The sequence below is a fragment of the Onychostruthus taczanowskii genome, unplaced genomic scaffold (assembly GCF_017590055.1).
Source record: "Onychostruthus taczanowskii isolate IOZ18803 unplaced genomic scaffold, ASM1759005v1 scaffold64, whole genome shotgun sequence".
Taxonomy (NCBI): Eukaryota; Metazoa; Chordata; class Aves; order Passeriformes; family Passeridae; genus Onychostruthus; species Onychostruthus taczanowskii.
In genome coordinates this window covers 1,069,910-1,082,801 of record NW_024504122.1, presented here as the reverse complement: position 1 = coordinate 1,082,801, position 12,892 = coordinate 1,069,910, and the positions used below count along the sequence as shown (strand labels likewise).

Here is a 12,892-nt window from a genome sequence, read left to right as displayed (position 1 = left end):
TCCCCACTGTCCATTTGAACCCCAGAGTGTGCAGTGAGGTGTTCTGGCTCCTTTAACAAGTCCCCACTGTCCCATTTGAACCCCAGAGTGTGCAGTGAGGTGTTCTGGCTCCTTTAACAAGTCCCCACTGTCCCATTTGAACCCCAGAGTGTGCAGTGAGCTGTTCTCTCTGTCTCCTTTAACCCAGCACGATTTTGTCCGCCGGGAGCGGCCGCCCAGGGTGCTCCTAGACCTGATCCAGAGGACCAAGGATGCAGTGAGGGAGCTGGACAACCTGCAGTACCGGAAAATGAAGAAAATCCTCTTCCAGGATAAACGGAATGGCCCCCTGAACGAGTCCCAGGAGGAGGAGGAGGTACTGGTGATGGTTTGTCATCCCATTCACACTGTTACAAGTCATTTCAGGGCCAGGGAGGTGTTCCTGTCCTTAGGGTGGCAGAATAAGCCCAGCCTAGGTGAGGAATGTTGTTGGAATCTCATCTGGATCAGCAGAGAGACAGCAGGAGAGGATAATGAGTGAAAGTAGTCCTTGCTCAGTGTTAAAGCTGCCAATTATTGTACATGTGGAACTTTGGATTATTTCCAGTGCTGCCCTTTCTTCTGGAAGCCTTAGGGAAGAAACTCATTCTGAGGGAAGTTCTCTGTGAGAAGTGGCTCCCAGCCTGTGTGGAGGAGGGTCTTTGACAGCCCAAGCTTTTCTTTCTCATCTGCACAGTCAAAACAACTCCATTAATGTTAATATTTTTTTCAATTACCATAACTTTACTGTAAAATAATTGGCCTCTCATGAGCTGAGAAGCAAATCACTGAATTAGAAAGACTTATTTTTTAAAAATTCTTTAATGTTAAGGAAGAAAAAGGTTAAAGACCTAAAATGCAGCTTCAGTTTAAATCTTGTAATAAACAACGCACTTAATAAGTGTATGATAATTGACCCTAACTGTGGATGAGAGAAGGAAACCAGTCATTTTTCAATTGATGAGCTTAGATGGAAATTAATGTCACTTGGTGCAGGCACAATGCATAAATAAATCCATGGCTGCTTCTCAATGAAAAACACTGACAGACAAATTGATGTCTGTGTTCCTTTGCTGCAGTGGAGTGAGCCAATAACACACAGCAAGGTGCCCAAGCTCAGAGGATATTCAGGGTTTGAGGTTGGGGGGTGTCAAATGCTCTTTGGAAGCTGAACTGGTTAAAGAAATGGCACATGGGTCTCAGGTGGAGCTGCAGGAGGAGGGATTGGCACTTTGGGAAGCTGCCCCAAAGGAGCAAGAGCAGCAACTGCTGTGATTGAAGGTCCCCTCCAGCTTCCAGAGCTGGAGCTTAGCTGGGGACTGGGGGATTGTCAGACTTGTGCCCTGAAACCTCCCAGTTTCTCTCCCCTCGTGTGACAAGCTGTCAGCAGAGTGCCAGGGAATGGTTTCCCACTTGGCTGTTGAGCACTTGCAGCTCAACAGGAAACACCTGGTGGTGTTTGGCTCCAAGGCGTGTCTGCTGTTCCTCCTGTCCTCACTCCTGAGGAGAGCAGGGAGGAGAGCTGTTGTGTCTGCAGGGAGGGCAGGGATGCAGCTGACACTCTGCATGTGCACAGCATGCCCTGCACTGACCCCTGAGCCCTGTCCCAGCACAGGAGGTGTCACTGCTCGTGTGCGTCACTAACTGGGCAGGGAGGGCAGACCCAGCACGTGCTGCAGTTCCTGCTGAGCTGGGGACAAGCCTGCCCCACTGGAAATGCCACCAGGCACTTCCTTCTGCTACCTTGGGCTGTCTGAGGTGGAAGATGAGCCTTAAAAATCTTTAACATGCAAAATATTACTAATGCTTTCCTCAGAGCCCTCCCAAGAAGGTGAAAGTTGAAGTCAGGAAGGCAGTGCTAAGGTTGCATATGCAATCTCATCTCTGTCCTTCCTGCATGAACATTCATTAGTGACACAGCCTCAGATCCTTCATTATGTGATTTCTTCTGCAACTCTACATAAGCATCTTGAAAATATTTTCATTCCCCTGTGCCTATGTTCTCTGTAAAATAGTATTATTCTGGATTTTAAGTGCTCTCACGCAGGCTCTGAATGATCTGCTGATTGCTTCAAAAAATAATCACACAATCAAAGGCAAATCTGTCAAGTCTCAATTTTATCTTTCTGTCGGTCTCCAACAAAATGAGTTCCCTGTTAATTGATTTGTAATGGAATTCTCCCCAAGCTCCCTTCAGAGGCCAGGGAAAACTGGATGCAGCAGCAGGCTGCTCCTTTTAGTGAGTCAAGGCTGCTTCACCCCAGGAGCTGAAGGATGTTCAGAGTTCTGTCCTCACTGTGAGCTCCTTATGAGCCTCTTTGGTGCCACTAGTTAATTACAAAGGACTCCATAAATTCTCTCAATCAGTTCAGACTAAGTGCATACTCTGGCATTACTGTACTGCCATGGGTATGGAAGAAGAAAAAAGGCTGCTAACTCCTGATACTTGGCTGTAGAATCAAAAATACCTTTGTATGAGGAATCTTCATTTATGTATATCCAAGTTTTAACCCCTATAATAATGCAGGCTCATCTGAGTCAGCTGCTAAGATTCTTCACTCATCTTTATTTTGGCTGTAAACACAAGGTTCCAGGGGTTTTTAGCTTGATAAAATGGAATTGCTGACTGCTTGAGACATGGAGGCTAAAACCTCTACACCATGTAGATTATATAAAATAATAAGTAGATTCATTATTTTACATATTTTCTGATTCAGGAAATGTGTTATAGCAGATCCTGACTTGAAGCATTGTTTTAGTCCAAACTTGGATAATTTGTCTTAATTATGAGGCTCCTTCCACCAGCCATCCAGTATTCCTGGATGTCTCCTATCAAGCCAAGAGCCATGCCCAGACTTAAGGATATGTAAGGAAAAAATTGGCTTGAAACCTGATGTGATCAGATTGCAGGGAAAAAGGTAGGGGCTGCCTGCCTGGTATGGAGCATTCCAGAACCCAAACAGCCCTTTGAGATGTGCAGTTGGCAAAATAATGCCCAAAGACCCTTGAAGCCTGCAAAGTCACCTTTAAAACAAACTCTGGGCGTTGCAGGCACGTGCTGGGCAGGAGATCTCCTGCAGGATCTGTAACTGATGCCCCTTGTTTTATAGGACAGTGAGCATGGATCAAACCTGAGTAGGAAGATGGACAGTCTGGGCAGCAACCATTCCATCCCCAGCATGTCTGTGAGCACAGGCAGCCAGAGCAGCAGTGTGAGCAGCATGCAGGAGGTCCTGGATGAGAGCAGCCCTGAGCTGGTCATGATGCATAGTGACGAGAGCACCATTAATTCCACCTCCTCCGTTGTTCACAAGAAGGTACGTGTGCCCTGCTGCTCTGTGCTGAGAGCAGGAGCTGCTGCTGGGCTTGCCAGAGTCAAGTTCTGTGGGGTTTTTGTCTTCAAAAGCATCTAAAGAACCTCTGCCCATGAAAAGAGGTTGCTACTCCAGGAGCTGTCAGTGCCCAGGCAGGGTCACCCAGGCTCCCCGCATGCCCAGCCCTGCATGTGCACCTCTTCCTCTGCTTGGGACATGCTTGTTTCCTTGGGAATGCCTGTGCTGTGCTCTGTGTTGGTCCTGGCAGCCAAGCTAACCCTCTGCCAGGCACAGTGTGTGGTTCAAACCTGCCTGCACTCGGATTTCCCTTGTGAGGAGTGGAAGTGTGCAGAGCTTTGGACCCTTCCCACGAGGTACGTCTGGAGTCAGGTCCCACTCGATGCCCTCCTGCTGCTTTGCTGCATGCTGTGATCTGATGCCTTTCCTTTTCCTAGGGCTGGATCTCGAGCTGAGGTTGTCTAGCTGTAAGCCAGCACCTCATCTCCACTGTTTGTCTGACTAAAATAGTTTTGGCTTGGCCTAAGCAGTGTCATTTGCTAGTGGGCAGCAAAATGTAGGTTGGTTGTGTTGGTTTCGTTTGCAAGGAACTTCAAAGTGTGCATTTGCTTTTTGCCAGAGGAGCTAGAACATTGCAGCAGCATGAAAAGTATGAATTTCTTCTTTGTAAGGTCACAGTAAGGCTTGGTTGTAACTAACTAAATATTTGTAAGCAGTTTTTTCCTCCTGAAGTGCAGGGTTTGTGTCATTGAATATTAAGAACTATTGCAAAATTTTGTCTTCAACAAAATATGGTATTTCATATTTAAAGATACTGGCAGAGAAGTTGCAAAGGTTTTAGGGGTTTGCTTCTTTCCTAAAGACACTTGACAGCATCTTTAGAAAAGATTGTTTATTCAGAAAGGTGAAAATAAGATTTTAGGTACCAGATGCCAGCCCATGGAACTGTCCTGAATGAGGAGCAGCACCACTGATGGATGTCTTGGTGGTTATGATTTGAGCTCTTTCTTATTTTATGTAGGCCTTCAAAATGTGTGTTAACTTTAATTTCACATTGTTAAATAGCCATATTTACTTGTGCATTAAAATGGAAGTTTGAGGGACTGATTTACACAGAATTCATGTGTTATAATCACTGCTCAGAGTTTTTATATTTGATAAAAACAAAACATGAGCTGCTCCCTCCAGACATAAATGGCATTTGTGAAAGGAGTAGAGTTCCTGCTTGTTTTAAGACTAGTACTGTGTTTTATAATGGTTGTATGACACTTGTAAAGTATAAATACAGCATTTCTGATGCTGTAAATTCAGTCCTCCTAGACTTGTGTGTAGGTTGCACAAACAGGACACCACATGGAAGTTTTTATGTGGTTTGAAAAAACTCAGGGTGTCTTGCACAAATGTAACTGAAGTACTATAAAAGAAATCACCTCTACGTGACTTAACACAGGAGTTTTAGGGTAATTTTGGGAGCAGAAAGCCCAGGTGTGCACTGATGGTCTTCACAAAACAGCTACGGATTGGCTAGGACTGCTGGTCCTTGGAGTAGATTCCTTCTCCATTGGAAAATGTTCCCTTCTGCTGTATGTAATTCATAAAGCAGATTTGGACTCTGTGTAGCAGGACATATTCCACTCTGCAAATATACTGTTTTAATTTAGTACACTATTTTTTAATTCTTTGTTACTTTGGGGAATGCAATTTTAAATGGAAAACTGCTTCACATGTGTATTAATATATGTGAAGAGACTAAAATTGCAGCCTGACATTTCAGGGGGGTTTATATCCACATACATCCCAGTTTATTTTCAAGGTAAAGTTCTTTGTTCTGCCAAGATTTCAGTTTGTCTTTGTGCTTTAACTGCATTTCTGGAACCTGGGATGAAGCTGAGTTTTGGGTGTCACTCTGGAGCCCCTCACAAACACAATGGGAAGAACCTGGGGTTCAAGTTTAATTTAAGCTCTTACTTTGCATTTAATCAGCCATTAAAGGCTAAAAATAAAATACTGATGAACATAAAGCAGCATTTTGTGGGTGTAGGGTCACATATGAGATGGTTTTGACATGGATGAAGTCAAACTGTTGTATAAAATTGTGGCATTCCGCAAATGTGTTAATGAACAACCTCCAGATTGTGGAAAGGGTCCAAGAAGGCAAAATGGCTTGGAGTGTTGATATTTTCTATGGCTCAGAGCTCTAAAAAGTCAGAGCCCTTCTGGTGTTTTGGGCCACAGCCCCAGAATGTCACGTGCAGGTAAAATGTAGGCTGGAGGAGTCTGTGGTGGTGTGAGATGCAGTTCTCAGCCTTCAGTGCTTCCAGCTGCTGCCTGGTGTGGAGAGGCAGGCTGGGCTGGCCTTGGAGAGCAGGAGCAGCCCATCCCTGGGTGCTGCTGGGCTGGGAGAAGCCTCAGGCACCTGAGGAGCACTCCTGGCTTCTGTCCTGTGACCTACCCTGAGGCATAGGCTTAGGGAAGAGGCTGATGGAGTAAAAGCACTTGTAAACAACTCATTTTCTTTCTTTTTTTTAGCAGCTGCTAGTTGGCTGTAACTTCCAAAAATGTTTTGTGGTCACAGGGTAAGTGAAATGACCTGTTCTGATCTGGTTAATTGTCACTGGCTATGCTAGTCCATGGCAGCCAAGGTGCTTGGGGTTTGCTGCACTTGGGATGAATCCTCTGTGGAAAACAACTCCTTCCACAGCACAGCAGAGCTCCATGGTTTTCATCTTGTGCTTAGAACAAAGGTGACTCCCACCAGAGTACACCTGTTAGGCTGGAAGAAAAATCGCCAGACAGGAATAAAATACTAAAAAAATAACAAGCCATAATTGAATGTGGAGCTTTTTGTGTCATTTAGTTTATAGCTGTGTCCTGAACTCCTGGGCAGAAAAAGAAGGAAGCCCATCCTTGGGATCAAACCCTGCTCCCTCAGGAGGACACCTTAATCACCAGCATATTCTTTTCAGGAAATTCAGATGTCTGGCTTGGATGAGGAAGTTTTCCTTGTCCTTTTGCAGGTTGGTGAGCTCCTCCATGTACATCTCAGTATGTCCAGTGTAAGAACTTTCTTCTGAATACAGTTAAATAACTCTGCTACTCCATGCAAGGGGCATCTTGCCTGTGGATACACATTCTCACATCCATCTCCCTTCAGGAGCTGTTCAGCTGCACAGGTTGAGAGCTGAAGGTCAGTGACAGCTCTGATCAAACCCAATTGTACCTGGGAGCCCCTAAAAATGTCAAAATGGGGCAGGGAGTAAAACTCCAAATACATTGTGCTTCAAAGACACATAAACCAGATTTTAAAATCAGATAAATATCAGTTAATTCATCTTAAAAATGAGGGTAAAGATTTTTGGCTCCCATAGTAAGACAATAAAGTGAGTATAGGCATCAGCTGATGCATCAGAGATGTTTTGTCACCTGTTTTGTTCAGCTGCTGGTAAATGGCAGTGTGGGCACAGGTGGCTTCCCAGAAATATTATTTCATTGTCCTCAATGAATTTTTTATTATTTTATTTCTGCAAAACTATAATAATGTGTTGTAATCTTTTAATCTAAACAAAAAGCCAGTACAATATTGGTTTTTTTTTCAACTGCAGTACTCAGCTGTTGCTGTTTCTTGCTTCAATCTTAGAACCATCAGTGCTTTCTGAAACTTGGGCAGTGAAATGTGAGGGAAAACTTGTGATTAAGATCTGGTTTATAACAAGAAGATGGAAAGGAGGATCTTTATAGTTGATCATCCCAAGTTCTCACCCAATGTGTGCAATAATAAAGTACATTTACAATAACTGCTGCAACTTGAGTGACTTCCCAGATCCTGTGAATTAACCCGTGCACATCTCCTGTTGCTGCTCCAATTAATTTCAGCATTTGTGGGGAATTTTGTGCATGGACAGAGCTTAAACCTCCCTGTCGATTATCAAGGCACTTAAAGTAGTGTATTAAGACAAATGGTGCCACACTATTGTTTTCCTTGCCCTTTAAATTCCTAGAAAGCAGGGGTTTGCTGCAATTCCATGGAAGTCCTTAGTGGGGCTTGGAAATTGCCTTTCCTGTTTGTCTAGGAGACTGGCAGCAGTTAATGACTCCTCCTGTGTCCGTGGAGGTTTTACTTGGTGTGCATAGCAAAAAACCCCAAGCGGGAAAGGGAGCGTTCCTCCTGAGAAGGTGGAGGTGTCCCAGCTCTGGGCTGGGCAGAATTTGGATGCTAAAGGCCTTTTTTTCAGTGAGGAGAAGGATGAAAAGACAGTGTGTGATAGAACTGGGATGGGACTCAGAGCAAAATCCTCTCTGTGTTGGATTTTGAGCTCGTGGTTTGACACAAACTCATTGTGCTCAGACAGTTCACCAGGAGCAGCCATACAGATCCAGCTGGGAGCACCACTGGAAGCTCCACCAGCTCTGCTCAGATAATGCTGTGGGAATATTTGAGAATGGTTTTGTCCTGGCAGTGTCACCTGAAAACTGTTTATGTGGATGGTAAGTCAGAACAAATTATTCCTTGAATAGGAAGTTGAAAATTCTGGATTGTTGTCCCTGAAGAAAAGGATTTTAATGCGTGAGTTGTGAGCTGAGCATGCCTAAAGTTGCATCCTTAAGGTAAATATTGCAAGAAAATCATAGAAAACAGATGGGAAAACAAAGTGTATATAGAAGATACATTACTTTAAAAACAAACCAGGGTTTGAAATGCAGATTTGGGGCTGAGAGGTCCCCTGACCCAAACTTGGTGAGTTTCTGGGATGCCTTCAGTCAGATTTTATTTATTGGGTGCCATGAGCTGAGATGCCAATTTTGGGTCTTTGTTTCCCACACATCTGAAGCTGAAAGTTGGAAACAAAATTTCCTTATCTGTGCCAACAGTTATGACTGCAGTCTCTTAGCAAGATTTTGAGAGAAGAAGAATTTTATTTTAAAGCAGCAAAATTCTGTTTCTCTGGGTTTGTAGGGAGATGTTTGTCTTTGCCATCAGTCACTTCATCTGAGGAAGGCTGATGGAGATGTGGCTACTCATAGATTTATTTCTCTTACCAGCCGAGTTTTTTTTGTTCCCTTGAAATTGGTTCTTTGGCTTGCTCAGTTGCAAAGGAATTTTCCCATTCCTTGCCCAGCTGAGTTTGAAATGCAGAATGTGGTTAATTCACATTCCTGAAGGGCAATTTAATTCTGCTCTGGGCTTCTCATGTTTACTGAGGTAACCAGAGATCCCATAAAACAAGGCCAGGGTGACACTCTGCCCTCTAAAAAGCCACCTCTTGGATAACAAAAAGTAAATAACAGATTAATTTTCCAGCATAAAGACCAATTTATTTTAGGTGGTGTTTTGGAGCATTCTGGAAAGTCTGAATGCCCATTTTAAAAGTTGGGGGGTTTTTTTCAGTGATTTGCAGCTTCTCTGGATATTTGCCATACCAAGATAATGGAGAGAAGGAAGATGATGCAGGGATTGGGGTATTGCTTAGCAGGCTTTGGGAATCCTGTGCACTCACAGCTGCTGCTGCAGGCTCTGTGTGTGACCAGGGGTGACATTTGTCCTCTCCCCACCTCCATTTCATGGCTGGAGTACAGCACTGGTGGCTCCTGTGTGCTGTTGTTTCCCCTGGGGTTCAGGTGGGTGAGTTTGGAGCAGATCTTCACTACCGGGTTTGGGATCCCTCTGGTGAGGCTGAGAGTCAGATTAAACTGAGAGATGCTGTTGGACTTCAAATGTTTAATCAGTATCTTCTGGGGATGGCTGTTCTAGAGCCTCACATGTGCCTTTCTCAGGAATGTTGGCAAGTCCAAGAGCTCTGCCCATCACACCAACGTGCACGAGTTGGAAATCTGAGACCAGCCCAATTTTCAGTGATTTCTCTTGTGGTCTCACTGCCTTTCCTGTCAGACAGTGCCACAAATACCCAGTATAAGGATGACCAATATAAAATGAAACTGCACTCTGTGACACTCTGTATTTCTGTGGAGGACTGTCCTTTTTAGCTGTTTTGGCTCGTTCTGTGTCCCTTGTGTGGGTGTAGAGGAGCTGGTGCAGGCTTGGCTATGTGGTGGCCTTGGGCACTGAGCAAAGGCAAGGGAAAGGTGAGCATGGACTGGGAGTGCTCAAAAGGAAGGATAAGGAAAGGTTTTGGGGTTAAAGCACTTTCAGTGTGGTGTTCAGCTCTTAATATCAGCATTTTTGCACCTAATTTGCTTTTGCTTGAACTCATTTCCAGAATCCTATTGAAAAGGGCTGAGTGTGTGTGGATGTGGGTGAGAAGCAGCTGGAAATGGAGGCCAGCAGAGGGGAAAACCAGGTGTCTGTGTGGTGGGAAAGGAGCACTGGGGTGACAGCAGTGTTCTGATGGAGACACCATTCCATGGATTCTCCCTGTGGGGCTCTCTGACCTTCCTGGTGTCTGCTGGGCCATGGCAGGGTGGCAGATCTGCTCCTGCTCATGGAGGCAGCCTCTTCCCTGCAAGGGCTTTCCAGGCACTGGCAGCCTTTATTTTGCGCCCCAAAGAACTGGAAACTTGATTTAATTCAGGAAGAATCTCAGTCTTCCTGTGAGGATTTAGGAGCTGGAGGTTGAGGATGGGAGTCATGACCCTGTGGTGGGTGCCAGTGTGGCCGGGCAGGAGCGGGGTGTGCCGGGTGTCCGAAGGCTGCTCCGTGCCCAGGGTGCATCCTGCAGGTGTCCTGACTGTTGGCAGTCACCATTCCCATTGGGAAAATCATGGTGGCGTGGGTTTTTTGCTGGCCTTTCTGAGGAGGGTTTCTCCTGGAGCTTTGTTCCACTCCCAAATTTGCCTGCGCCGTTTGGGAAGGGCACAGCCGCTCCTGGCAGAGCCTTGCCAGGGAGCAGGGGGGAAGCTGCACTGGGAACCATTCCTGCTAAAACCTGGGAGCTGTTGCTTTAAAAAGAAAAAAAAAAAAAAATCCTTTGTGGGCTGTGGAGAGAAAGTGCTAGAACTGTGCAGGATCATGACTGGAAAGCAGGATCCCTGAGTGGTCACGGAGGCTTTCCTGGTCCTCTCCAGCCTGCCGTGGATTTAGCCAGGATGCTGGTCCCCCACAGCAGATAGCAAACGAGGGACAAAGAAACCCTATCGAGGACACAGCGCTCGGCAAAGGGAATGAGGGAGGATGCTGCTGTGGTGTTAAAAGGGAACAGGATCTCCGTGCCTAGACATGGGAATCACGTTTTCACCAGGATCGCTGGCTTGCAGTGCTTGAACCCGACCTTCCCGAGGACTCCGATCGCCCCGCTCTGCTTCCTGCTCCCGGCTCGCTTTTTTCTGGCACATATGTAATAAAGGAGGTTTAAAAAAAAAAAAAAAAAAAAGGAGATTAAAAAAAAAAAAAAAAAGGCAGCCCGATCCAGGGATTCGGAGGCATCCTGCTCGCGATCAGCTGACGCGCCGAGCCGAGCTGCAATGTGTTGCTTATTCATTTTGTACGGTGGGAGCTGCCGGGGCTAAGCAGAGCTGAACTATGCCTCTCCTACAGCCGCGCTTGTGCAGACAGAGGGGTGAGAGAGAGGCAGCCGCCGCGGGAAGAGCACAGCCGGACTTTCTCCTTGTTTTTATCCATTTCTGCAGGATCATGTATTTATAAGGGATGAGGTGGGCCACAGGGATCGCAGGCCTGAGGTGCGGCCTACCCAGTCAGTGCAGAATCAGGCCCTCCACTACCGGAACCGAGAGCGCTTTGCCACAATCAAATCAGCATCTTTGGTAAGAGCCCCCATCCCACCCCACCCCGCTCCTCAGCCCCTCGCTGCCATCGCCTCCGTGCTGTTGGTGCTGTTGGCATAGCAACTGGATATTGCACTGAAAGAGATTTTACCTCTGTGTGTGTGTGTGAGAGAGAGATGTAAATGTGAAATATGTTTAATTTCTCGGTGCATTTCCAGTGTGATATAGCCCACTTTCCTGGGTGAAGTTAATATCTCGTTCCCCCCCCTCCACCTCCATTTCCCACCTGTCCCTTTTGTTAATATATTTATCTGCATGTGCATAAAGAGTGTGTGAGGTGTGTGAGAGCTGCTGGAACGCTGTGGAGATGCAGATGCAGATGGGTTTGGGAACAATAAGATCGCTGCTGCCCGCCCTGAGCTGCTGCCTGGTTTTTTATTTCATTCATTCATTTATTTCAAGCAACTGTACCGTGACTGCATTTTCCAGCCTGATTCTTTGGAAGGATTGCTGGGCTGCAATAAGGGAGAGAGAGAGAGAGGGCTTACAGCGGGCTGTGGGCTTACAAAGGGGAGGGGGATGGGATGAATCCATCAAGATTTGTACTATTGCAAATGTGATTGCTGTGGCTGCCTTTGTAGTAGGGAAAGGGGTGTGTGCCGGAAGAGTTAGTTGTGTGCCTCCTCCCCCACCCCGCATCCACCCGGGCTGGGAGCAGCCTTTTCCAGGGAAAGCAGTGAAAAATGGCCCTTCAGAGGGAAAACGAAATGTCCTGTTAAATATTTCAGCCCGCTGGTATTAGAGGTCAGATGGACGGGGAGCGTTAGAAAGTCCCCACGGTTTGGCCATGGCACTTGCTCAGTGCTATGACATCATCCTGGACCAACCCCGAAATTACACCAGCGAGCCCTCCCCTTCCCGCTTCCTCCTGCCTCCACCATGGGGGTTCTCCTTCCAGACCACCATTTCTGGATCCCCAGAATCGCTTCCCACTCCTGCCTGCACAAGGCACGGGGTGTGCCGCTGTGTGTGTGTGACCGCAGCTAAAGGTGGTGACTGGAGGCAAGCAGCAGTGCCAGCAGCCCAAATTTTTCTGTGTGATTGTTGCTGCTGCTGTTAAAATCTACAGTGATGCTGTGGCATTCAGGCTTCTGCCCAGATGCTTCCTGGGAGCATTGAATCCCATATTTTGCAGGTGTATTTCTGAGTGCCCCCCAGGCTGGTGTCCCCTGCTCCCCCCAGTTTAAAGTGACCTAGAAATGTGTGTGTTAGAGGACTTCATGCAGCATACCTGACAGGAGCAGGATCCCTGCTCTCCTGGAGACCCTCTGCCCTGGGAATTTTTCCTTTTTGTGTGTGTGTGTGTTTTTGCACCCAGTGTAGTGCCAGCTCTTCTACTGCCTGCACTGAGCAGATAAAAGTGGGACCCAGTCAGGTTGGCTGGAGGGCAGAAATAATGAATGACTCATGTATCATACTCCAGACATACAATTTCATTGATAAATTGATATGTGTGATGAATATATTCATGTTCTTCTACTCCCTGTGCGAAGCTGCTGCACCTTGTGGCCTGCCTTCAGCAGCAGAGCCCAGAACTCCTGTCTTCCCTGGAAATGTCACCCCTGGGCCACTTGGGTGGCTTGAAGGGATTGCATGGCCAAGCCCCTTTGGGAGGTAATGAAAATATGGGCTGTGAGGGATTCCCAGACCCCTGAGCTCTGGGGAAGGCAGCTGATATCCCAAGGTCACTGCTAAATCCCATGGCAGCCTCCTGTGGGGCTGGGATTGTGTCTGCCTTAATTCCTTACTCACTTGGATTTGCTGAATCTCTCTGCTTCAATGACCAAGTGTTGATAAAGATAAAA

At 46.5% G+C, this 12,892-nt stretch overlaps 1 protein-coding gene across 11 annotated transcripts in view; it reads left to right on the top strand.

The window, feature by feature from the left end:
- TAOK3 (TAO kinase 3) overlaps nt 1–12,892 on the top strand; it is a 77,086-nt gene that overhangs the window by 49,063 nt on the left and 15,131 nt on the right. For 8 of the 11 annotated variants that reach the window (XM_041420524.1, XM_041420529.1, XM_041420527.1 and 5 more), the window contains exons 12-14: nt 188–367; nt 3,129–3,335; nt 10,932–11,066. In XM_041420524.1, coding sequence (XP_041276458.1) covers nt 188–367; nt 3,129–3,335; nt 10,932–11,066 — 522 coding nt within the window. Of the gene's footprint in view, nt 1–187; nt 368–3,128; nt 3,336–5,879; nt 5,927–10,931; nt 11,067–12,892 lie in introns of those variants that run through there. The other 3 variants (XM_041420533.1, XM_041420534.1, XM_041420535.1) reach the window with 3 other exon arrangements.